Source organism: Bipolaris oryzae, assembly GCF_000523455.1.
Source record: "Bipolaris oryzae ATCC 44560 unplaced genomic scaffold scaffold_24, whole genome shotgun sequence".
NCBI classification, from domain to species: Eukaryota; Fungi; Ascomycota; class Dothideomycetes; order Pleosporales; family Pleosporaceae; genus Bipolaris; species Bipolaris oryzae.
In genome coordinates, this window is record NW_006911300.1 from 177,741 (window position 1) to 202,680 (window position 24,940).

At 50.6% G+C, this 24,940-nt stretch overlaps 8 protein-coding genes across 8 annotated transcripts; 6 read left to right on the plus strand and 2 right to left on the minus strand.

Moving 5' to 3' along the window:
• Nucleotides 1-285: 285 nt before the first annotated feature.
• COCMIDRAFT_34228 (uncharacterized protein) lies at nt 286-2,034 on the minus strand (the record flags this gene model as incomplete). The annotated part of the gene is made up of 1 exon (XM_007686966.1): nt 286-2,034. One exon carries the CDS (start codon nt 2,032-2,034, stop codon nt 286-288), a length of 1,749 nt encoding a protein of 582 aa, XP_007685156.1.
• A 315-nt stretch (nt 2,035-2,349) lies between these two features.
• COCMIDRAFT_2797 (uncharacterized protein) lies at nt 2,350-6,813 on the plus strand (the record flags this gene model as incomplete). The annotated part of the gene is made up of 5 exons (XM_007686922.1): nt 2,350-3,724; nt 3,776-3,947; nt 3,994-4,046; nt 4,113-6,446; nt 6,503-6,813. The coding sequence occupies 5 exons, from the start codon at nt 2,350-2,352 to the stop codon at nt 6,811-6,813; spliced, it is 4,245 nt and encodes a 1,414-aa protein (XP_007685112.1).
• A 388-nt stretch (nt 6,814-7,201) lies between these two features.
• On the plus strand, nt 7,202-7,727 carry COCMIDRAFT_2798 (uncharacterized protein; the record flags this gene model as incomplete). Its single annotated transcript, XM_007686923.1, has 2 exons — nt 7,202-7,278; nt 7,436-7,727. 2 exons carry the CDS (start codon nt 7,202-7,204, stop codon nt 7,725-7,727), a joined length of 369 nt encoding a protein of 122 aa, XP_007685113.1.
• Nucleotides 7,728-8,157: 430 nt separating this feature from the next.
• On the minus strand, nt 8,158-9,813 carry COCMIDRAFT_23900 (uncharacterized protein; the record flags this gene model as incomplete). Its single annotated transcript, XM_007686931.1, has 4 exons — nt 8,158-9,148; nt 9,197-9,551; nt 9,602-9,681; nt 9,731-9,813. The coding sequence occupies 4 exons, from the start codon at nt 9,811-9,813 to the stop codon at nt 8,158-8,160; spliced, it is 1,509 nt and encodes a 502-aa protein (XP_007685121.1).
• A 340-nt stretch (nt 9,814-10,153) lies between these two features.
• On the plus strand, nt 10,154-10,900 carry COCMIDRAFT_23901 (uncharacterized protein; the record flags this gene model as incomplete). Its single annotated transcript, XM_007686932.1, has 2 exons — nt 10,154-10,355; nt 10,404-10,900. The coding sequence occupies 2 exons, from the start codon at nt 10,154-10,156 to the stop codon at nt 10,898-10,900; spliced, it is 699 nt and encodes a 232-aa protein (XP_007685122.1).
• Nucleotides 10,901-12,779: 1,879 nt separating this feature from the next.
• COCMIDRAFT_23902 (uncharacterized protein) lies at nt 12,780-13,815 on the plus strand (the record flags this gene model as incomplete). The annotated part of the gene is made up of 4 exons (XM_007686933.1): nt 12,780-12,875; nt 12,932-13,087; nt 13,141-13,263; nt 13,315-13,815. 4 exons carry the CDS (start codon nt 12,780-12,782, stop codon nt 13,813-13,815), a joined length of 876 nt encoding a protein of 291 aa, XP_007685123.1.
• Nucleotides 13,816-15,267: 1,452 nt separating this feature from the next.
• On the plus strand, nt 15,268-15,882 carry COCMIDRAFT_23903 (uncharacterized protein; the record flags this gene model as incomplete). The annotated part of the gene is made up of 1 exon (XM_007686934.1): nt 15,268-15,882. One exon carries the CDS (start codon nt 15,268-15,270, stop codon nt 15,880-15,882), a length of 615 nt encoding a protein of 204 aa, XP_007685124.1.
• Nucleotides 15,883-23,635: 7,753 nt separating this feature from the next.
• COCMIDRAFT_23904 (uncharacterized protein) lies at nt 23,636-24,752 on the plus strand (the record flags this gene model as incomplete). The annotated part of the gene is made up of 3 exons (XM_007686935.1): nt 23,636-23,882; nt 23,916-24,138; nt 24,260-24,752. 3 exons carry the CDS (start codon nt 23,636-23,638, stop codon nt 24,750-24,752), a joined length of 963 nt encoding a protein of 320 aa, XP_007685125.1.
• Nucleotides 24,753-24,940: the final 188 nt, after the last annotated feature.

Below are 24,940 nucleotides of genomic sequence, written 5' to 3' on the forward strand. Positions count from 1 at the left end.
GTGATGTTCAAGAGGTCAATTAATGCATCGGGTAGGCATGACATGGTGCTTGCAATTACATCACTGGTCTCGACTGCGCATCTGGTCAGAGCAGCCCCCCGCACCCACCTTTTGTGTGTGCAACTCTCGATGCAACGTAGTTACGTGAACTCGTCGCAGCATGGCAGAAACAAAGAAAAACACAACCCTTCCAGTTTTTTTGTAATTTGTTGAAGAGGAAATCACTCTCCAAACGTTGAGCTCACTTGTTTACACTGCCTAGATACATGGTACGGTAAGAGGGGCTCAAGGTACTCTATAAGAATCTAGCACTCTTACAATATCCAAGTAAAATAGCTCCTGAATACTTCGAGAATCTTGAGGGATGAGACCTTTCGTGAGACACAGCCTTGTCGCATCCCGATACCCCTTGCCCATCCTTGAGGCCAATTTGGGCACTTCACAATCCACGATGTAATCTCGAAATTCCACGGCAGAATGGCCTTTGTATCCAGCGACCTGAGATGCCCTTTGCTGTACACTCTTGATGCTTTCTCTCAAGCCGAGCTCCAAAAGGAGAATTCCCAAGCTGTATTGATCATGAGTATAGTCAAATAGTATTTTGCTAGTAGTAGAAGTTGATGTTGCTTGTGTTGTTGCTGTTTGTACCGCGGCTGGCAGACCTTGCACTTCTGGATGGCGATAAAGATTGTATTCGAAATCATCCGTGACGCCTTCTGTTTGGTGGGAAGCAGATGCTTCCCTGCTATATTCGAACCCCACAACAAAAGGTTTGTCGTAAGAAAAGTCACCGTTACTCTCAGCGAAAAAGAGTATGTTGTCGCTCCGGATGCCCTTGTGAAGCCAGCCAGCAAGATGCATGTACAACAAAGCTCGGGAAATGCTCCCAGCAATTCGATACCAATCTCCTGCGTCAAGGTCATATCCGGTTCCTTCGAGGATTTGCGCTAAACACTGATGGTTTGTTCCGGGAACATTGAAAACAAGGCCGTGCTCTAACTTCTCATCAACCAGATGCCTTGTAACTACTCCAATACAGGGCAGTGTACGCAGCTCTACAGGCTTATACTCGGCCTTGAGAAGCCTTGCCAAGTTCTCGATTCGGCGTTGCAGCATCGCTTTATACACCGCTCTCGAGTCATTTGGCGGGCATTGTACAGGATCCACGAGCTTCCATTCTACTAGCACGTCTGACGTAGTACCCTCCTTGGTAAAGATGCCGTAGCTCCGACCGGACCTGACCTCTCTCGAATCCGCCTCTTTCAGCAATCGTTCCTTCTCCTTTACATTCTCACCGCCAAGAACCGTCTTTCGGGCATCCATTTCTATGATAGCAGACTTGAGAAGGGCCAGCCCCCGCAGTTCCGAGTTCTCGTCCGACTGTGAGCTCAATGTTTGCAGCTTTACTAGACTCATCGTGGCCAAAAGACTATTCAATGCCAGTTTTGCTGCAGGATCAACTTTTGGGGGCGTGAGAAAGTCGAGCAACTCATCAACCATGCTCTTCAACTGGTCAAGAGCCTTCAATGGCCCACCGTCATTGAGCGCCCATTTCATTTTTTCTTTCAGCCCAGCAGCACTCTGTATGCTTTTTAGTTTTTCTTCGAGATCTTTTCGCTCCGTCGAGCTTGGATTGGCCATATCAAGTAATTTCGTGATGGACGAGGCGGCAGATATCGATGTGTTGCCGGCCGAAGAAATTGCAGGGAAATCTTGCCCCAGCTTACCGAGCTCATCCAGGAAATGATAGATGAGAACGACATATTTCACCGCAACATCTCCGTGCTCCTGGAAACGCCTGTCTTTGAGATGCAAGGAATCAGCGCCGCGGTCCAGCCCCCATTCAACGCCCCAAGTCTTCAATTTTGCTGCTTGCATTTCCAGTCTTGCTTGGAATATCTCAGCTTCATCAGCGAGTTCTTCTCCTTTTCTCCACAACTCGAAACTCTTCACGCAACCCTGGAAGACTTGAACAAAAAAGCCTGCTCCACCAACTACACCACTGCCAATGGCCAATCCATCTGGAGGAGCCATAACGTTGTGCACTCTGAGGGATGAGCTATGGTGTTTGATATGTGATGAAAGGGAGTGAGGAGAGGACATTGAGCATTTGATGTTGTGCCGTGAGTGACACATCAAGCGCTTGCACAGCCCTCTTGTGGCTGTATAGCCATGTAATCACCTCATCCAATCAACCGAGTGCATTAGTCGCCTTCAGAAAGCTGTCGCACCACACGTTTCAGCTTCAGCTAAGGCAGCGACTCCGACACTTACCTTGCATAAGAGCGTCATAAATGGATCTTCCTGTTCATCAATAATCCAAACGTCGTGCATCTCCAGCCTTTCACGATGGCAACTGAAAATGTAGCAACAAACGTCGGTTTCCATCAGCGTGACCACGACATCCTGTCACTGCTTTCTATATTCACTCGCTCTCATCGGACATTAACGGTGGGACTTTTACTCGTGGGGGTCCTCATTCACGACCAGAGTTTTGAACTACCGCCCCCAATCAATCAGGGTGCATATTTCGAAGTATACAGCATCCCCTCCCAGTCTTTGACAGGGACATACTTGCCCCTGAGCTCTTCAGAGGTGCCTGGAACGGCCCTTCCAGAGGTTGTCGCTGTCAAATGCCCAAAGATAACGGGCGAGCTGCGCGACAAGCGGAATCAAAAGCTGTGGAGTTCCATGGCCATGGAGTTGCAGATACTGCGACACCCACATATCCAAGAACACGAAAACATTGTTTCCGTCCTGGGAGTCTGTTGGCGGTCAATAAGAGGCCAGATTATGCCGGCTTTTGTCATGGAGCTAGCTCATACAAATCTCGAAGCGATGATGCAGTCCGAAGGCTTCACAATCGACAAGATGAGTACCCGCAAGGCCTTTGGACTTGCCATCGATGTCTGTGCCGGCGTATCTGCACTCCACGAAGTTGGCATCATTCACGGCGATATCAAGCCTGCCAACGTCCTGATATTCAAACATCCAGAACTCAAGTTCGTCGCCAAAATCGGCGATTTTGGCTCATCGTTACTGAAAACAGATATCAAGGAGTCGATTCGTCTACCATTCAGCAGTGGCATCTGGCAGGCCCCAGAGTGCAAAAAGCTTCTCGACGGTGAAACCCTTATCAGCGCCGATACATTTTCTCTTGCACTTCTAGTGTCGTATATCCTCAGCAGAGGATACACTATAGCAATTCTCCAGAATCATGAATTTCAAAGGCCATCTGGGCATCCCGGACAGGCTAGGCCATTCGATTGGCACGAACTGTCTGAGCTATCTGAAGATGACATTCAAAGAATTTATGATAAATCGGCGCAATACATCTATCATACATTGAGCCGGTTTCTAAGGTATATCATCGAAGCAGAGGAGAATAATCGCTATGAACTGGCTGATACACAACAACCAGATGGAATGACGGATGATCTTGAGGAACACGATGAAGCTGAGGATGCTACGGATGAAACTTACCATTTCAAGACCATTGCCCAGATTGCGCATGCAGTAGGGAGGACCGTCACGCCTCATCTCTTTGAGCCTTCACTCAGACCAAGAAGTAATATCCTACACCAGGGTCTACGAATATGTCTTAGCTGGATTCTCAGTAGAGATGTGTCAAACCCATTGAACTTTTCTGACCCTGCAAAAATTATGCGGTTTATCCAAGCGACAGACCTGAACCCACAGGAACGCGAGATATTGAATAACCCAGGTGAGAGAGAATTGATAGATATTGGCACAAATTGCTAATTTGCAAATCAAGCGATCGAGAGCCCAACAGAAGATGATAAGGCGCGTGCCTGGAGTTTCGCACAAACGACCGAGTATCTCGATAGAAGCTTTTATGCGATATCTCAGAAACAAGACCTCCCACAGCTCGATAAAATAACCCAATCTGAGTGTGCTCACAGAATCTCTGAGATACTAAAAGCTTGGTGAGAATCAAAGCCTACCGGCGGTTCCAAAGACTAAGAGTAACAGGAAAAAACATGAGCTTGCAAAGCCAGAGGAAATGCACTCAATATGTGATGCTGGTACGGTCTTTAAGGTATTTGACGAATGAAAGATCTAATCCCCTAAATATAACGTTGAGCAGGCAGATATGTCGCTTGGCACTCTGAAAATCCTTCCAACTCCAGTCCTGAACCAAATCATCGCTGAAATGACAGCCGTCGCACACGATGAACGAGAAGACAAGCTACGTCGAGCAGAAGCTGCGTGGCAGTGTTCTGTTCTCCAGTTAAGACTGAGGAAGATTGAAAAAACCAAACACGATGAACTCAACTCAATACTTCAACTAATGCTTCTTGCAGCTCGACTAGGACATACTGTAGCTGGCGGGATGGTTGGTTGGCTTTGTGCTGTATTCAAGCTGGAGCTTTCGGTCTCCCTGGAAGAAGAGAAGCAATGGCTTTATGCAGCAATCTGTATGGGTAACTCTACAGCACGAAGGCGGTTGGCATCCCTCGATATGGAAGAATGCCAGCGGGCAGTCTCACATCTTCGTTCTCAATATGTTGGGATTGGACTTGCAGCGCCCCGCAACTACTACGACTCAGACTGGGTGGACGATGATTCTTTCTTCAGCGCTATTGAGGATTCACCCAGCAGTCTTGGACCCATTTTCCAACTGGCCGCAACAGGGGGCCGCTACGAACTCGTCCACCGTATTATCACCTCGAAAGCTCAACATGTGAACATAAACGAAGTATTCGAGGGCAATGAAAGTGCTTTGCTGAAGGCATGTCGATCTGGATTTGCTGAGATCGCTCTTCTTCTACTTGAAAAAGGTGCTGATCCCACTTTGGCAAACGACGAGGGAGCTACCCCGTTACACTTCCTGAGCTCCTTTGATGAAGAACATATCCCAAAAGTCACGGACGCACTGATAAAGGCAGGGGCAGACCGAGAAGCCCGTTCACGCCAAGGGTGGAGATATAAGCGGTGCCTTGACTCAACATATGGGACTGTTGAAGGTACTCCATTGACCTGGGCTGTCGCCACAGGTAATGAAACAGCCACTCAGGCACTCATGGACGTCGGGGCAGGCCCTTTTGATTTGAAGGGAAGAGAGATAGAGTATGACGATGCTTGGTCCAACAACATCCATGTTTTTCCCGTATGGCTAGCCTGCATCGGCTGTCAATACCGACTCCTCGAGATCTTACTCGAGGCTCCAAAAGACTACTCTGAAAATCTGAATGCAGTCTACCGCAAGTTTGGGAGGCAAGGCTTGAAGGAGCCATTCGCAATTTTGGGCTGGCTTGTCACTGATGGAAATTCCAGCACTTTCAATCGGATGCTTATCCATGGGAGTGATTACGAACAAGCTTTCCAAAAAACTTTCGAAATTCTTATCCGCCATGGAGCGAACCCGCTAGATATCGACGGCAAGGGACAATCAGTCATTGTAGCTGCTCTGGAACAAAGTCAACCATACATCTTGGACTACTTGATGACCTGGCAGGACGGAAAACTACAGCCAGATAGTTCACAATGGATACGCTGTCTTTGGACTGCCTGCTCTCTTCAAGACAAGTCGGCATTCCGGTTCCTCGTTTCCCATTCACAAGCAGACAAGATCTCTTCGCAGCAGTGGGATGGCTTTTTTGCAGCACTGCATGCCCTGCCTGACGACATTGAGTATCTCAACCACCTTGACCATTACCGCAGGTCAGAAGCCAATTTCCACAATCATTTCGAGAGAGCCCTTTTTGCGGGAAAGTACATTCTGGCTCGTTGGATCTATGAAACGGGGAAATGCGACTTGACCAGAATGACAGATGGGAAGACGATTCTAGGCCGACTTATTGTGTCATCCAAGTCATACAGCAATTCCTCGCGTCATATTGATGCTTTCCTGGACATGGTTGATACAGATACTGTGTATTACGATGTATTCGAGCTTGTTGAGTCAAAAATGTCTGCACTACATGCAGCTGCATTTATTGTGGAATACCGGCCTGGCTCAGCTCGCTCTACTTCGACACTTCAAAGTATTGTCAGACGCAAGTATGACCCAGAATACTTGAATTTGACTATTTCCGAAGGCGGATACAAGGGCAGCACGGCTTTACATCTTGCCGTAAAAACGTGCAATGAGGACGCTGTACGTTATCTTCTCGAAGAAGAGGGAGACAGCCTAGACCTTTCACTATTAGACCACAGGGGAGATAGTCTCGTAGACCTTGCAAGCTCTCTCTGGAAAAACCAAGTCCCACAAATGGAAGCCTGGGAGATGCCCGAGGAGAATCGTAAGGAGGCTGACCGACGTCACTTTGAAAGCACGATGATGATATTAAATATGCTCTACTCCACAAAGCGTGCGCGACCTAGGAAGATTATGGCATCTGTCACTAAAATCGAGGTCGATGAGCTCATGGTTATCCTGTATGAGCCAGAAGATTTTAAGAATATGACAGTTCAATGTTCAGGTACAACCAACCCCTGACTGAAACCCTGCTGTAGAAACCCGCTTACATACTTCCAGTATTCAATGGCCTGTCGCCCACGCAAATCATGCGTATTGGTGCAATGTACTCAATTCAAGCGCGTTGGGACCTCACTCTGATATGGCCTCAGATTGTCAAGCATGGTCCCGGACTCCCACTCAACAGCTCTTTCTTCCTTTTAAATACCACTGAAATGTCCAAACAAGAGTTTGACAGTGTTTCATCCATTGGGAATGCCATCCGTCGAGAGCAGTATCGGAGTGATACAAGTGGTGAGCACTCGGATATGCTTCTCGCCATGCAGAATCTCATCGCAGAGATGATGCAACAATCTGGAAGGTCAAGCTGAAGGCTTGGATGGATTTGATTGTTCTTTATGTTTGGTGACATCTTAGCAATATTTCAATTGAGTCTTGATCAACATTGCCAAATGTTGACAATTGGGAGAATTTCAATGAATATGTAACAAATTGCCCTTGTAGATATAACGCCTGTCTGTTACGAGAACCGACACATCTCATTGCAGCAAAACACACTCGACTAAAATTCTAAGGACATCACCACAGCTTGACATGGAAAACGCTAAGCCCAAATAGTCACAAACAAGTGGGGTTATGCATCACCGGCAGATCTTCGGGCTCCGCCCCAAAAAGATCCCCAAACCACCACTACATCCATCCCGCCAAACACCCGTCCGGTCGCAACAGCGTCCTCATACACATAAACCGCCAGAAACAATGGTATTAAGAATACGTCTCGCGCGCTTCGGCAAGAAGCACGCACCCTTCTACAACATTGTCGTCGCACACGCCCGGTACGCCCATTTCGCAATCCTCCCACGCACTTCCACAAGTCCAATTGCCTCTCTCTCGCACTTCCACGGCCCTTCTTCTAGCCCTCCCCCCCCCCCAAAAAAAAAGCTCCAAAAAAGACGAATTGATATCCATACAAACACTAACCCCCCCATCCAGCACAGCACGCAACTCGCGCCCCCTTGAAGTACTGGGGACCTACGACCCCAAACCCCAACCGCCCCGCCCTGGCGACACATACGGCCGGCCCTGGAAAGACATCAAGCTGGATATAGCGCGAGCGCGGTACTGGGTCGGTGTGGGTGCGCAGCCAAGCGATACGGCGTGGAGGATACTAAGCATGGTGGGGATTCTGGAGCCGCAGTATCGCGTGGGACAGGTACAAGGGCAGGTGATCAAGGCGGATTCGGCATTTAAGAGTTTGGTGCCTGAGAAGAAGGCTGAGGCGTAAGGTTGGAGTGGAAATGGGGGAGAAAGGAATCGTTTTCTTTCTTTTTTTCTCTCTCTTGATTGGCAGAGAGGCCAGGGAAAGAAATTGCGTGGGGAGAGGTACGATATTGCGCGAGCGGAAATGTGGGATGGCATCACGAAAACAGGCGTTATTCGAGGGAATTTTCGATTACTAAGAATGGAAGAGAGAGAGAGAGAGAAAAGCTAGCATTATTCTATTGCTGGAAAGAGCGAATAGAAGTGTATATTTGAAAGAATACAAGCAAAAAAACATGCTCACCAACATAGATCCGCGTGAGCGCAGTCTAACGCCCAGAAGAAAAAACCAACACAGTCTACTATGCTCGCAGAACAACTCCTTCCCCCCTCCAAAAATTGGAAAACTCCCGCTAAATGCAAAGCAATGCCCAACATCCCCCACGGCGGCTCTCTCAATGCGCAGCCGCAACTAAAAAGGTATTCGTAATCAAACAAGTCACCATAACAATGACACCGTAAATGCTCAGTGCAAGCGCCATCTTCCTCAACAGTCCCCTTCTAAGATCGCGATTCATATGCCCCTCACGCGTGACATAGCCCTCCACCTCACCACTTTGAAACTCGTCCTCGTCATCCTCGTCCTTGATAAGGCGCTGGTGGTGAGTCGACTCGGGATCGGAAATCTTGTAATAAAACAGGCCTGGAAGAATAAAGGAAATAGTCGTTGAACCCGTGGAGCCGACGTACGCCAGTACCTTTTCCAGGCTGGTAACAGTCATGGCGGTGATGAAAGAGAGGACAATGAGAACTGTGGAAATGATTGCGAAGCGGAGGTCGCTCATTTCGACGCTCTTGGGAGCGCCGGGCTTGGGGGTGTTGTTCATTAGGCTGGCACGTGACGGGCTGCCCTCGACCTGCTTGCGCGCACCGCTGGGACGCCACTTTAGACAGGCGTCGATGCTAGCGCGGCAAGGGTGGATTTGCAAGGGGTATGAGAACATGACTAGAATGACAATGGCAAGTCGACCAATGGTGCTAGCGGCGGCAGTAGGGTACATGGATACGATGTTGCCGTGGATCTTGTCGCCGTAGGAAAGGTAGCCGGTGATGCCAGTCAAAATGTATAACCCGCATGCGCCGCCGATGGAAGCAAAGATGACGGTTGTTGTCCGAAAGTGAGAGTTGTCGGCAATCTCGTTGAGAATCGAAAACATGTTCTGGTGGCATGTGTATGCAAAGACGATGACGGGGAACGCAGCGAGGGCAGGCACAGTACCGGCCCATTGAAACACACGGACTTCTCCTCGGTCTGCGATAGTGTCGCCTTTAATGTAGTGCGCGACAACCAGAATTACAAGGTATGCGATGGAGAAAAGGGCAATTATGCTCGTGTACTTGAGCGAATCCAAACGGCGGAGAAAGGACAAGGGAATGACGACGAGCCTGGATCTGTTAGCTCACGGATCTGTGGTACGTTTGCATGGTGCTTACATGAACGCAGTGATCCAAAACTGTCTATCGACCAAGAAGGCCATGTGTGCAGCGCCTGGCGCGAAGCCTCTGACCACTCCCGGCATCAAATCTCCAATGATGATTAGGTAACTGACAGCCACACCGAAGCACTTGATCGCGATCGCGGCATCGAATAGGATAGAGAGGTTTGGGTAGGTCATCTGGGACAGGGTCGCAAATGATACATGGCCGCGATCGATATATCGGGCGCATCGAGTCTGGAGGTATAAACCAAAACCCGCGGTTGTGCCAGCCCACGCGATGACGAAGATGCCGAGGAAGATGCCCATTTTCGAGAGGGCCGATGGCATGGCGAGAAGGCCAGCGCCAAGGACTAGGACTGTTAGTACTCATGACAACGGGTATCGACGGCAAAGAACATACTGGTGTTGGCCAGGTTGATCACACTCGAGATCCACGACGCCTCTCCCTTGAATCCAGCATCATGCTTGCCTCTGCCTCGCCTGCTACTGTCAGCTTGTGTTGAACAGGCTTCAAAGATGTATCTCTGACCTTCTTCCTCTCAGCGATCCGATACTTGAAGACATGGGGTCTTCGTCTGCTGGCTCGGAGCTGATCGCGGAGTAGGTGGCCATGCTCTCCTGGAGGGTGTAGAGTGTACGGTAGTTGTTATTGCGCGCGCATACGGTTGAGGCCGAACAAAAAAACAATACTGTTGATCTGTGAAGAAACGGTCGCCAAAGGGTCGCGATAAGATAAGAGAAGGTGTGCCTGGAGATGACAAGTGAGGTTGAAAGGGCTTTGCTGACGTTTGATGTTAGGCACAAGGCAAACGCGTTCGGAGAGGTCTCGGAGGCAGATAAGCAGATAGCCGCCCGCTAAAACCCAGGCTCCGTTCCGCCCGCGTTGACTAGCTGCGCAGGAACGCGATCTGCGTCTGCAGACAAGACAACATATTCAGCAATTCACACCGCCATGGACGAATACGAAGAGGCAGTTCTTTTCACGTTTTCGCTACTGGAATCACGGCTGGATCGCCTGGAATATGTTCTTGGAGGCCCGCAGGACGTGGCCAAGGACAAGCCAAGGACAATATCGGAGAGGATACAAAAGATTGAGCAGTCGTTGCAGCAGCTAGCGGGCAAGACTGCACTGCTGGACGAAGCCAACAGTCTACGTATGCAAAGTCAATAGGTGAGGGGCTTCTTAGAGCTGACGAGACAAGTAAGCAAACATAAAGACGTGCTCAAGCCTCAGGTCGACCACGAGGACGAGGGCTACGAAGACGAGGACGACGCTCCCCTTGATACTGCTCATAAGACGGCATTGGTGGTAGAACGTGCGACTAGCTTTGCGACGACTGCGTCACAACTCAAGGCACTCGAAGATCAGCACATACCCACGACGGATGGTTTCACCAAGCTTGCAGCACTGCGACCGCGGATTGCCGAGGCAGAGGAGCGTCAGCTTCAACAAGCACTCAAGATGTCCGAGTTGAGGCGGAGGAACGGGCTCATCAACCAGAGGTACAGGCAGGTCATGGTGCTGGGTGCAGGCAGGTGCTGGGTGGACTACAACGAGAGGCTCAGGCAAGCACTGCGAGCATTAGTCAGGGAGGAGTACAGACGGCGGCCCGAGGACGAAAAGGATAATGGAAACGAGAGGGCGGCGCATAAAGAAGAAAGACCAGAAGAACAAGATGCCGAGGACGACGAGTTGTGAGAACTGTCAGCACTGTCGCAAGATTACGTTGGGCGACATGGAGCAGTGGGAAAAAAAGAAATTACCGGCGCGGGTAAGTCGAGAGCCACGATGGACCCCTTGAACGGACGAAGAAGTGGATATTAGCTGCAAATGTGTATGTAGACGCATGTTAGGTTGACGTGGCGCAGTCCTTGGAGGGTAGAGTACGTAGAGTGTATGCATGCAGGAGGAGGGTTTTTTCTTTTCTTTTCTTTTCTGCAACCCTGTGGCAGATGGGGGTAATTAGGAATGAGAAAAAAAAAGGCATTAGGTGGCTAGAGTCGGGGCGAGTTGTCGTCATGGGAGAGGGGCATTGTTGAGGAAGCAGGCACATGGACATGCAACAGGGCGGATGGTGCCGGGACCGGATGTCAGGTAGGCAGATTTGAGTTTGGTCGACGAAATAGGACGGGAGTTGTGAGGCGTTGGCATGCAGGGGTGACGATGGGTATGGGTGATTGGACGGTGGGGATAGCGAAGAAACATTGTGCCATGTCATCGAGGCAAATGGTCAAACATGACGATGCTTGATAAGCGCCTGGTAGGCGGCCATGATGCCGAGGTGATGTTGGGTAGGGCTGGGGAGAGAAGGGTGCGGTAGGAAAGGCGTTTCAGCGGCGTCTCGAATCATCTGGCGAGGCCCAAAGCGGCGTGGCGGCCTCGTGAGGGCTTTGGCTAGAGGCTGCACGCACGCGCACACGCACACGCACCAGGAACAAGACGTGTGTCTGTGCAGTGTGGCTTGTACCTGACGAAATTGATACACTACGTGATTACTCACGACGAAGAGGATGACGAGGGCACTGCTGACATGGCCACATTGACTTCACAGGGGAGGGAGGGAGGGACATGGTGCCGACGACGATTCTTTGCGTCTTGGGCGGGGGCGGGCCAGTCGCGGCAGACGGGCCCGCCGATGGATGGGCATGGAGATGGGAATCAGGATAATGAAAGAGGCAGAGGCACGCACACGCGCTATGCCCAGGCGGGGGTGGCTGTTCTCTGCTCTGAGAGGCGTGGTTCGCGACGAGTTCGGAGGGATCAGGATACTGCAGGGCACTCACTCGACGGCGCGCTCAGGACTCGTGCTCAGGACCCAGGACTCAGGACCCCCCTGGCACGTTGGCGGGAGTGGCCTTTGTGCCAATCGGCTTCGCCCAGCCAGCAAAAGGAAAACCCAGGCGACAGGCGTGTGTTGGGTGCTCTGCTGTCGCCGTTGTTGTCGTCTGGCTGTGCTTGCACTTGTTGTCGGCGGCTCTCCGGGGGGGTGGGCAGGGCTAATGCGGTCGACGCGCGTGTTCAGTCGAGCGTGTCCAAGTGTCCAGGCCGTCTGGCTGAGCTGGAGCGGTGCCATTTTAATCCATTTTAATCTGCATACGGGTGGGACCCGCCGCAATCCCCGACCGACCCTGGGCACCCTGGGCACCCTGGGCGACCTGGCCGGCCAATGGCGCGCCCCAGCCTGCCCGACTTGAAACCGTCGCATCTCTGCCCTAAGCACCCGTTGCCAAAAGCCCTCGACGCCCTCTCCATTGACCTGTTTGCTTGCCTGCTAGCTGTGCTGCGCTGTACCCTCCCCTCTTTTTGCAGCCGCCGCCCTATCGCTGCACAAGACACCACACACTCTCCCACACTTACACACACACCACTATATCCCTCCATCCATCCATCCATCGGTGCATCCATACTTACTACATACATACCCCCCTCGCTGCGCCTCGCTGTCGTCGCTGGACCAGACCCTGACATCGCGCGCCCACACCACCCTCTTTCACTCGCCCCCATCCATCGCAGCCACCACAACCACCAACAGTATATGCCCTCGTCCCACTCATAAGCATCCACCTCGTTCGCAAAAATGGAAAACGGAGGCTACGGCCAGAGGTCGTCGGGCTTCAGTTTCGGCCGCATTGTTGGCGACCCGTTCGCCCTCGCCACAATCTCCATTGGCATCGTGAGTCGCTCCTGCCCATCTGCAACCGCGCCTTCCCTCGCTAACCTCTGCCACAGCTCGCCTGGATCATCTCCTTTGTCAGCTCCATAATATCTGCCATTCATGGCGGCTTCCCCAACTTCGCATGGTGGACTCTTGTCTTCATGTTCTTCTGCATCGTTGGCGTCACCGTCACAGTCGCTTCAGATGCTGAGCGCACTTACCATGTCGCCGTATGTTCTCTCGCGTCCAAGCCTCCTAGCCGCGCCCTTACTAATTCGCTCAGATTGTCGGTTTCCTCGCTGCTGGCCTCGTCTTCACCACCTCGTCTGTCAACTCGCTCGTTTACTCACCCGTCACCCCCTTCGAGGCTGCTGCCGCCGGCTATATTCTGCTCTCCATGATCGCGGTAAGGCATACCCACGCCTGCCAATTACTGACCACCACTGACATTCCCCAGATTGTCTGGATCTTCTACTACGGCTCCCAACCACAAGCCAGCCACCGCACCTTTGTCGACTCGTACGCCCTTAACAAGGAGCAGCCAGGCTCTCGCTCGTCCCGACCCATTTCCAATGGCTACACGAACCGCCCTGAAACCCAGAGCGCCGCCCCCCAAATGTACACATCCGCCCAACTCAACGGCTTCGAAACCTCATCTCCCGTGTCCGGCTACCCCGGAGGCCCCACTGGCGCAAACGCCCGCAACTCGTCCGCCCCGCCCTTTGGCGGTATCCCCTCCCAAGTACAAGACGAGGCTCAGCAAGAAGCCACCATCGAGTACCCCTACCGCGCAAAGGCCATCTACAGCTACGAGGCCAACCCAGACGATGCCAACGAGATCAGCTTCCAAAAGCACGATATTCTCGAAGTATCCGACGTCAGCGGACGGTGGTGGCAGGCCAAGAAGCCAAATGGCGAGACAGGTATCGCGCCCAGCAACTACCTCATCTTGCTATAAAAGACTGGCTCTTTTGGCTTGTGCCATCACGACCCGCCATGACCTTTTCCTTGCACTCATTACCTTTTCTGTGCGCACTCTGTCTCCCACTTCTGGATCCCTTTCGCCAGCCGTTTGACTGCCTCGACCAGGCTCTTAATCGACGATTCGTATTGATTTCACATGCTGAGCTTGCTTGTTAGCCGAGCAAGAGGAGGGCACCCTAGCAACCAGGCGTTTGTGGACTGGCCACCGCTACCCTTGTGCGTTTGGCGGCCACTCTTCTGCACGATACCCCAGTTTCCTTGTCAGAATAATTTCAAATCTGTGTCCCCTTTCCCATTGCATAGGCCTACTGTGTGCCTTTCCCTTACTTCTTTACTCTATTCCGTCTTGTTTTTTTTCTTTTTCGTACACATTACAACATTCCCCTTGTTATACTATCTTGGTTCGTTTTGCTGGGATTTTTTTTTTGAAAACGCGTAGAGCAGTTGTGATTACCCAATGGCTGTTAGCCTGCCTGTTTTCCATTGGCGCATTAGGTATCTTATCTACCGACCTTGTATCTTATATTCTACTGGTTTTCCATTGCGTGAGAAGAGAGGAGAGCGGGTGAATGCACTTCACAAACGGAAATGGAGACACAGTCACACGTCAAGTCATGTTGGGTCATTTTGTTTTGTACGTATCCATGCCTGGATGTTTTGAAGACGGCAAGAGAAGGGGACGAAAAGGTGGCGGCTTCCAGAGTCACGCATGAGGACGTTTTCTTTTGAGTCAAAATCAGATTGGTGTAACAATGAAGCAAGCAAGGGCTTTTTATTTGCAACCGAGTGCTTTTCATTTTCTAGTGGTTGCTTGTCCGTGTTTTTCATGCGTTTGTTTAAATGCAGGGAACTTGAGGAGGACTTGTAATGGATTGAGTGTTCAGCATAAGTCCAAGCGTGAACGACAATTTCGCAGACGAGTAATTTTGTAGTAGTTGTAATATTGTTCAAGTCTCTTTAGTTGCGTACCCCACAACCGAGTGGAGATGACATGAAATAGCCAAGTCGTCATCCAGGTTCTATCGTTCCCGCATCCTTATCTTATCGTCAACTCTTATCATCTCAATTGCTATACATTAGCCATGCTATGGTTCTATAATATCGTTACATCGTAACACCTTGAACTCAATCAATCTAGTTCGTCTTTGTGCTAGAATTGTTTCACAAACGAAAAAAAAAAGATGTTACAACCCACCTTCCCATTTCATCATCCGCTCAACTGGCAAAGCGGGGCTGCGGAACCATGACCTGCCCTCTGCGGGGCAAGCTCCGTATGCCTTCTAGTGGCTCAATTGCATACCAGGTCATCATAAACCCAACTTATTAATCATTCCAAGAAGACTTCTTTTTTTTGTACATCAAAACCCCGCAGTTCTCACCACAAAACCCAAAAACACACAATCTTGTCATCACTGCCACCGCAACCATGTCTGCCGCCCAAGCCCTCCGCGAAAAGCAAGCCCCCATCAAAGAAGGCTACCGCGCCGACCCTTCGTCAGCCGTCGTAACCCTAAAGTCCACGGGCTCTCTGGATAGCCACTCAATCACATGCAAACTCTCTGACAGCCCCGCCATCAAAGAAGCCCACCGCGTCGCCGGTCTCCACCAAAAAGCCGGCGGCGAAGACCCGTCCATCTCCGGTGAACTCTGCTCGGGCGACATGCTGCTCGACGCCCTTGTCGCTTGCTCCGGTGTCACGCTCAAAGCCGTTGCTACTGCACTCGGTATCCCCATTGTATCTGGCACTGTGACTGCAGAGGGCGATTTGGATTTTCGCGGTACCCTGGGGGTGGACAAGACGGCGCCGGTGGGGCTGACGGGGATTCGATTGGATTTTGCGGTGCAGTTTGGGGAGAGGGAGGATGGAAGGGAGGTGAGTGAGGAGGAAGTGGAGAGGCTGGGGAAGCTGACGGAGAGGTATTGTGTTGTGTTGCAGACGTTGGTACATAAGCCGAGTATTGGGGTTAGGCTTGTGGGCAAGGGGGGTGGGAAAGAGGAGGAGGGGGTGAAGAGGGAGGTCTCACATCAGAGTACTTTGTAGGTGGTTGTGTTGTGGGAGAAGATTTGAGGGTTTGTGGAGTTGAGTGTGAGCGTTGGGTATTTGGTTTGGGAAAAAAAGGGGGGGTTCTTGTGGGGGGGTTGTGATATTCTCAAGAGATGAAAAGGAAAAAGTGATAGCAAACCCAACAAATATTGCATAAACGAATCTCTACAATCGCTTACTAAACTTTGAAGGTCAGATAGAAATTGCAGTAAGCAAGTCTCAGAAGTATATATCACGTTCCTCGGCACATTATTCCATTCAATCACTAAGACATCATACAGAAGAAAAACAGAAGACTATACATCTCATCCATCTGATCGTATCTATATCACCCTTACCCCCTTCTCTCCAGCCTTTCTCAACCTAAACCAAGACCTCCTTTCGCAAGCTTACTCTCACCAGGACCAAGTCTATATTTGCAAATTGATATCTCATCCCTTCTCTGCCGTCTCCGCTACGGAGGGTAGGTCAAGTAGCACTACCCACTTACTTCCGAGGAGTGTTTTCCCACATTAACCTTTGTTAAGTTAGCAGAAAGAAATGAGATGTATCAATTTTTCATGTAACGATCACACAATGATATAGCCCTCCCCTACTTACCCCTAATTTTTTTGTAACGGCTGTTTTACTGCACCCGTATTCTGCAATATAGTACTCAAGCTCATCATCTAGTATTTTTTTCCCCCCATCTGAACAGAAGTATTCAGAAGTGTTTTCTTTTTCTTTGTCAAGAAAAAATAAGAGAAGACATGTCTATTTATCTGACAACAAATGCTCGCAGGATTGGGGGTGTAACACACATGTATCCTTTTTCTCTTCTCGGATATTATAATTTAGTAGTTACGCTATAAGATCCAACACGAATACTATTACTGAGGCAAGCCCAAGTAACTCTAAGAGCTATCTATGTATAAGCAATATCTTATTATTTCATTTCCTCTATACTACAGTGCTATGGGCTATTAGGTGAGGAGGAAAGCAAGTAAACTAGAACGAAGAGAGAGAGAAAGAGAGAGGAGAGGGGCTACGTTGGAAACAGAAAAAAAGATAGGAAGGATAGGCGTAGACTCTACTTTCTCCACCCCCTATACCAATTCTTTCTTTAGAGAAAGTCAAAGCAACGTATAATCCGAACTGCGTTGATATCGAACCAACATCTTTCTATCACTATTTTCTATCTAGAGAGATATACAGAGGTACTATACATCTCCAGTGGTTTCCCACTCTCTATTTTATGCGTATAGTGTAGTAGGGTGCTAAAGGGCGCGGACCTGTAGGGTTACGTAGGTAGCAGAGAGAAAATTATCAGATTATCGCGATAAGCGTAGCATACGCGGAACCGTGTATGTTGTATAGTGATGTAAATAAAAAGTGAATGTCGAAGATGATGGAAAGAAGTATAGATGAAAGGAAGTGAAGAAGGTCAGATAGGAAAAAAAAAGGGGGGGGGGGGGAGTAGAAATAGGCATATTCACGTTTTGTTCAAGGATCAGGTAAATCTATAGCGGCATTAGATGTTTGAAGAGGGAATGACTGGGTTGTTTAGGTACGTGGAGAGTTTGGTAGTATGTAAAAGTGAGAAGGAAAATAGAGAGATTGTGACAATGTCGTTTGAGAAAGAGAGTTAGCATAGTTGTTTGGGGAAAAGAGGCCAGCATGATCATGTGCAGGGTTCTGCTTGATTAGTTTCTAATCATGGTGTTTGCATCCCTGTATATACGAAGAGGCAAGGGGGAAGAATACGAAAGGGTTTTTGCTTGTTCGTATATTGACATGCATATTGACATAAGGGCAATGACGCATTATAGGCAGTGCGACAGGGTCTGATAATCCCTGTAGTCTTATCTTAATCTTAGTTACTTTTCATGTAGTTAGCTGAGGACAGGGAATACAGAATTCTAGCCCAATAAGTCTATCGGCCGAGAAAGAGATATAAGCTTGCCAGTCAGTTCGTAAAGTGCAGGCTATCGGATACGACTTCAATATACAACCCGCAATCTCCCGAACTCTATAACACGTGCTGACTTGAGCTTATTCGTATCTAGTAGTAAGGTTATATCTAAGGTTAACGCGGATATATCGTATAAAACAAACCAACAAAGCGAGTATATACTTTTTAATCTCACCGATATCTAGAACACGATGCTTTTTATTAGGGTTGCAAAGTTGAAATCTAATACACGTCACAGAGGTCAATATTCTTTCCAGCCTGGCCACTACACAAGATTGAGTCTAGCATGGTATATACCTGCATTGCAGACCTTAGCTTACTACCAAAAAACCCGATAAACTCTACTAGTACTGGCTTACACACATAAGGGTAATGAGCTGTAAAAAAAGGCCTCACCACCCTCTTCTACACCGCTCTTGTAATCAGGAAAGAACAACGTGTCATCGGAGAAAGATAGCTTCTAGACAGGCTGGTAGTCAGTAGGGGAAACGAAGAAGCGACCAGCCCACCATCATACTCACACACACATACACCCATACTTCCACCCGCACACCACTCCATGTACACTACTGTATAACGCAAGGCTCGTGACATGCCCCGCATCCGGTCAGGAAAAACGAACAAGTCACCAGGGAAGCCAGAGAAAACAAGAAATCAGGGTACAGAAGGGTGTGCCTCAAGGGCGGTTTTAGCGGCTATGCGGAGAAGCCACCGTTAGCACCCTACTGGAAGCGCACTACGTTTGGAAATTGGGGAAAAAAAAGGAAGAAACTATTCTTCCTTGTGAGGGTTCACAAGCTTCGCGAAGGCCTTCTACGATCTGCAAGGCGCGCAAGGAAAAAGAGGAAAAGAAAAGAAAAAGCAGGGGTTTGGCATGCATGACCGTAAACCTTATGGTGAGTGACCTTCGCTCAGCTCCGTATGTGTCACATGATTTGATGAATCGTGTGTGCGCGCGCGGTCGGGGAGGGATAGATGCGCCTTTCTGCGATTAGGGTACTTTTAAAAAGGCTCAATAAATGGCCTCATGGAGAGTCACGAATGACGCGCAGCGGAGAAGGGCCTAGCCAGAGAGTCCGTCAGTCGGCTGCGCCCTAGTTCGGGTGGTGGAGGGCTTGCTTTAGCCTTCTTTGTTAACTTGGTTTGCAGCTCAAGCTGGGGTTGAGGGAGGGAAGGGTGCGTAAGTTTTAGTTAGTCGCCCACCGGGATAAAAACCCGCCAATGATTTGGTGACAGTTAGTTGTTGCGGATGACAGCGGGGAGAGCGTTGGAAGCGGATGTCGGCCGGGGAGGCTATGCACTTTCCACTATGCAGTCAGTTAGTGTCATTCTTGGCTTTCGGGGTCCGGGGGCTGACGTCATGAGAAAGGGGGTCACTGTCACTGGTCGGGGTCGACTGGTCGACTGGTCAGCTGCATCGGGTGCGTCCCGTCTGCTTTGAAACATGTGCGGCATTGATTCTGATGGCGCAAGTAGACACGGTAAGCGAAAAATAGATGGCATTTCTCACCCTTTGACAGCGACTACCATGACATGGACATGTTTCAACGTAGGGATTCTTGCCCCAACCAGGGAGGGACCATGCTAAATTTAAGCTCGACGTTAGGGACGTCTAGTGCAGTGTTTCGACACATCTGACGTACCATGATTTGAGAAAGGTCTAGACACTGAGCGGCCCGCAACGATCCCTTGTTGCCCATCCGCTATTTGTGAGCGGCGATTGACAATGGCTTTTCTCCTATCTGTATCAAATGCCACTACGAGTGCGACATGCAGGTGGAGGGTTCCCTGCGGGCGATCTGCATCGTTTGGGGCAAGACGAGCGGTCACTAGCTGACTGTGTTTGGCCCGATGCAGCGACGGAAGCGTAAACGCGAGGTCTACTGCTAGTAGCACTCCTAAATATCGTTGGTGCCATATCTACACCCCGTATTCCCGCATACCTCAGCTTCGCTGTTCGTGAACGACATCTGAATACGGACATGGCCTGTCGATAATAACCGAGACAGACGGTACATGCAGGTGAGCTGTCACAATCGTCCGCACGCAGATCGCTGCAATTTTTGGCCTCTCCAGAATGTCCATCATCACATGTGGTTCGCTGCCGCGTGCAGACTCGGAAGTATCCTAGACCCGGCCCAGTCGTCAATGCTTCCAGTGACAGTATGCGCCTCAAGGTCCTGACCATTGTTTGTCACACCATGTACAATCAATACTGCACAGGACAATTTTTGTTTGTAGTATTTGATATCTCGGCCAGCCTCGCCAAGCTCTAGATGCTGAGCTGGGTGATGTAAGGCGGGACTCACGGTCGGAGACATGCCATTTGAGATCAGCAACGCCGTCTTCGGGTGGCTGTCACACACAACCAGATCGGCCTGTTTATCCCTGGTCCCGCGCCAAGAGATTTTGATGTTAGTGGTGCCGGGTTCTCTTTCGCTTGCGCTTCTGAGCAGGTGTAAGTAGGAGGCCTGTCGCCAAGACAAGGGTTCTGGGATGGCGTCGTGAAGATGCGGGATGGCTGCAGCATCGACATGTCGCAACTTTCTCTCAGGCCGGATCTGCAGTCAGGCTGATCGTCGCGTCTGACATGGCCGCCCCTTGTCATCTCGACGACGCGAAGCACGGCTCAATTATCTGTTTTAGTGCAGTCCTGGCAAGCGGAGCCGAACGATGAAGGGTTAATAGTGGCTGTGCCGACGATCCCTGGCTGGATGCACATTTAGTCTATCCATATGCAGGAACAGCGTCATAAATTGGCTAACCAGTGTCAGCTACCGAAGAAGTGCGCTAGCTGGGACGCGCTCGGAGAAATGCTTTGATTGGGCAGATACCGCCACCCAATAGCCCATGGAAAGTTCGGTACACACAAGCACAGGCGAATAGACTGATGAGCTATTCGATATGACTCGCAAATATTCAGCATTTTCAGAGTACCTGACTGATGCAGATTCGGATGCTCTAATAATGGTTATCATCGGACAACGGTTTTCGTGGTTCGCGTCGAGCACCATACGTACTGGGCACATTACTTGCATAAAGTTTTCTGGTAGATCAATACTTAATTGGATACCAATCTCCGCACAGTAGAAAGAACCAACTGCACATACATGCCATTGTTGACAGATGTGCAGCTGTCAGATCTCGGCCAGCGTCCGTTGGATCGGCAAAACAACCAAGAGAGCAGAACCACAAGGGCTGATGTGCGGAGATTCTTGGGCCTTGGAGGTGATTTCCGAAATAGCCCGAGTATGTTGACGGGCAGTATTATGCATAAGGTCCTCGTGACGGTGCCAAATTGTGGCTGACTGGATTCGCATGCCACTGGTAGCCAGCAGCCAGTCGCCTGCGACGGAGATGGCGCCTACAAAAATATGTAAATGGAATCGACCCTATTCGACGACAAATCAGTGGAATTCGACGCCGAATTTATGTCGGAATTCGTTTTCCAATGCCTAGACGTAGTGATGGAATAGACTCTGTACAGCGCCCCTGATCCAAAACAAGTGTCTTCATTGTCACGGCGCAGACATCAGAAATCATCATAGAAAAGGCCATATAGAGTGAACTAGCATCTTTGACACTCGTCTTTGAAACGTGTGAGTGGCAACTCGATAGTGAGCTTAAGGCGTCCAGGAATCAACGGAATTAGAGAGCGACCAATCCAGTGCGACCAACACATGGATGCTCATGTTTCACATGCTGGTAAGCTTTTGGTCGACAACAATAAATGGGTCTAGACAAACGTAGCGGGGAAGTATCGGCATCTGGGACAGTGGTAACATCAGAAATTATGCGGGACAGCAGATTGTCGCCTCACTGAACTTAAAGCGAACTCTGTGACGCCGCAGGTAGAGCGTCAAAGACGACGATGCAAGCAAAAAAGCTTTTCCATACCTGTTGGTGTGTGTATGTGTCCAACAAGGTTTCCAGGTGTACAAACGTCGAGTGACGACGTTTCAGCGCAGCGCTTGCGAGTATGCTGTACATATGCCATATTGTCATTACAAAGGTATCGTGATGTGTAGATGAATGCGGTGAGTGATTACTGCAGTCGTCCCAGATACCGGGTAAATGATGATGTGGTGTTCATGAATATCTGGAAGCCGGTTCATTGGAGAGGTTGTTGGCATGCGGAAGAATGAGTGGGGTAATTTAGATGCATGTACAGCACCATGCGTTGTGCAACTGTATCTGCATTCTTTTCCTTGTCCATCGGTCCTTCTACAGGGACAAGATTCCGTTCACGACAACCGATCCTCACGCATTAGTGGTTGACAAAGCAGTGACGATTCCGAGAATGTGGCAACAGATGTGCTTCGACGGCGATGTGTAAACCTCGTACAAGTGGCACGGGTACGCCTGCCCGTCTCGTCATTATCGTCAGATTGCTTGTATCTGATCTATTCTTCCGATGGGTTCGTTCTACAAACATCAAAGCGGATCCCTTCATCTCGCAGGCGATCCAGTGTGCATTATCGCAAACAGGCGGTGTGATGAACGATCCAAGGTCTGAGGTACAAGATGGGGTGTCGCATCATCGAGATGCACCGATTAGCAGCCTTGTCTTGTGTAGATCGTGAAGCTTCGGCTTGTAGTGAGGGTTGGCATTAGGCAAAAGGCTTGGAAGCAGATTCTAGCGATATGCATGCTTCTAGGCGCATGGCAATAGTGCTTAGGAAGCAACGTTTGTCTATATTACGTGAACTCCAAAGTTTGGAAGGGCAGATTGAAGGCCCGTCTCGAATCACAAAAAGTGCCCGTGGCTTCCGTCTGGTGTAACGAGACCAGTGACGATGGATGTGCCTGGTGGGTAACAGAGACCGGTGAAAGAGTGAAGATCTAGATGCAAGAGGCGGCTTCTTGCAAGAACAAGCTCAACTGGACATGGTTTGCAACAAAGAGCGAGACTCGGCTGTGAAGAACTCCTAACACCGGGCAAAGGGAACCGTTGACTAACGTTCCAGTATCAAGGCGATGGCCACGCTGGCGTAGAGTGACAGGCCCTTAGTCCATTGCGCAAGGGGAAGGGTTAGACTGGCTACGAATGGTGGCTGCCCGGCAACAGGACTGATGGACTGTCAGGCGGGCCAGTTGCTGCTGTGCGCTCGTGTGGCTGCTGTCGATGGTACGCGATAAGCTTGTGAGAGGGCGCGTGGAATGCATTTGGCTGGAAACGGCCGGTTCAGGCAAGGCTTGGTGGTGTTGCTTCTGATCAAAATTTTTTTTCTTGCTAACGAAGGAACCGATCCCGAGCCAGAGGTTCGGCGTGCGGGCGGGATGATCATGGTGGACATGTTGAACAACAGCCAAGAGGGTGGAAGCGGGTTACGCGTGCACACGAGCCTGATAACGGTCGGACCAAGGAGGCAAGTAACGTACATGGACCAAGGCAGGCCGTGTGCTGGCGTCATGCACGGGTGCCGAATGCGAGGACTAGGATAGGGGCGAATCTCATCAGAAGGCGCAAAGCGCGGTGGGCGAAGGTTCGCAGGAGCAGGTGCAGGCGCAGGGCAAAGTTTGGCGGGTGTGGTGGTGGTTGGATGTTTTGGCTGCGACGGCGTAGAGTTTGGCGTGGAGTTGGCGGGGGGAGCGTCTCATCTTGTTTGTATGTATGACAGCGAGGCGGACGAGGGAGTATGTCGGTCATTTCCAGGCAGATAGTAAGATGCATTTGTGTTTGATCGGCCGGCTAGCGGGACGTAGGATCAGCACCGGACGGGGAGACGCGACGCCGAGAGAGGCATGGCGGCGCCATCCCTGCCGTCTATCATTGAGGCGCAGAGACGTCGTCGCACTATGCCCAACCTGCCATTAGCAATCGCTCTGCATGCGACTGACATCTGTCACTTGCAGAAGGGGCCCATCGACTTGCGATGGATGGATGGGTGGGTGGACGGTGTTGGCTGTGGTCATGGCCGTGGGTGCGAGCCAGTGGCTGGCTTGCCCGGGCCCCAGGGCGGGGGCGTCGTGATTAGTATTAGTGGTGTTGTTGCTGGCTTCCCTGTCGAATTTGGCCAGGCTGTGGGTGATGTGTACTATGCACGTAAGTACATGTGTCTATGTACATGTGTGGCAGTCATGCAAGGACAGACACCGGAGCCCTGTAGTGGGTATGGTAGCAGCAGCAGCAGCAGCAGTGATGGTGGTGGTAGTGGTAGTGGTAGTAGTAATGGTAGTAGTAGCAGTAGCAGCAGTAGCAGCAGCATCATCAGCAATACTACCACCGCCACTACCACCATCCCCAGCAACCATCCGCCTCATCATCGTCATCGTCATCCCCATCAATACCACCAGAACATGTGCAGCTGATTCAGGGTCCACACAAGCAACGCCTAGTCGTTCCCAGAGTGGCCAGGCGTAGACAAGACCATGACCATGGCCCGGCGGTGGATCATCTCCCGCTCGACACGGCCGAACCAGAGCCGGCGACAATGCACTGTCGTGCCAATGTCGACTGTCGCATGTCGCAACTCGGCGGGCGTGGGCTGTCGCACGGCGAAAACGCCTCTTCGGCCTTCCCAACGCTCGCAGTCGCAGCTCTAGCGCCTCTTCTGTGTTGCCTCGACACACGCACACAAGTCCTGCCCCCCGGATGCTGGTACGCCTCCGTCGCACAACTGTCGACGCCTTTCAGCCACCAGCCTGGTTGAGTGCGGCGGCGGCAGCTGTCTGCCGGCTATCGTGCCTGGTGCTGCGTGACATGTACCACTCTGTCTTCCAGTCGTCGGGTACCTGGCTGCCCCTCAGGCACTCGCACTGCCTGCTCTTCCAACATGCCGTCATGACGGCCTCGATTCGTGCTCGTGCAGACGGTGCATTGCCCACCCGTACTACTTGCTACTACTATTACGACGACGACGACGACGACTGGAGACGCGGTAGTAGGAGAGTCGAGGACATTGATGCAAGCTAGCGCCGTCCAGCTAGCACCCCGCAAATGCTGCTCCTGAGCCGCTCCCAGTCCACATTGTAGTCTGTGTTGATGGCGTTGGTGCTGGTTGTTAATTATTTTTTTGGTCTTTGTTTTTGTTTTTTGTCGTTGTCATGGTGGGCCAGGGTTCAAGGTCGATACACAGGCACAAACTCTATGGAATGAGGTGG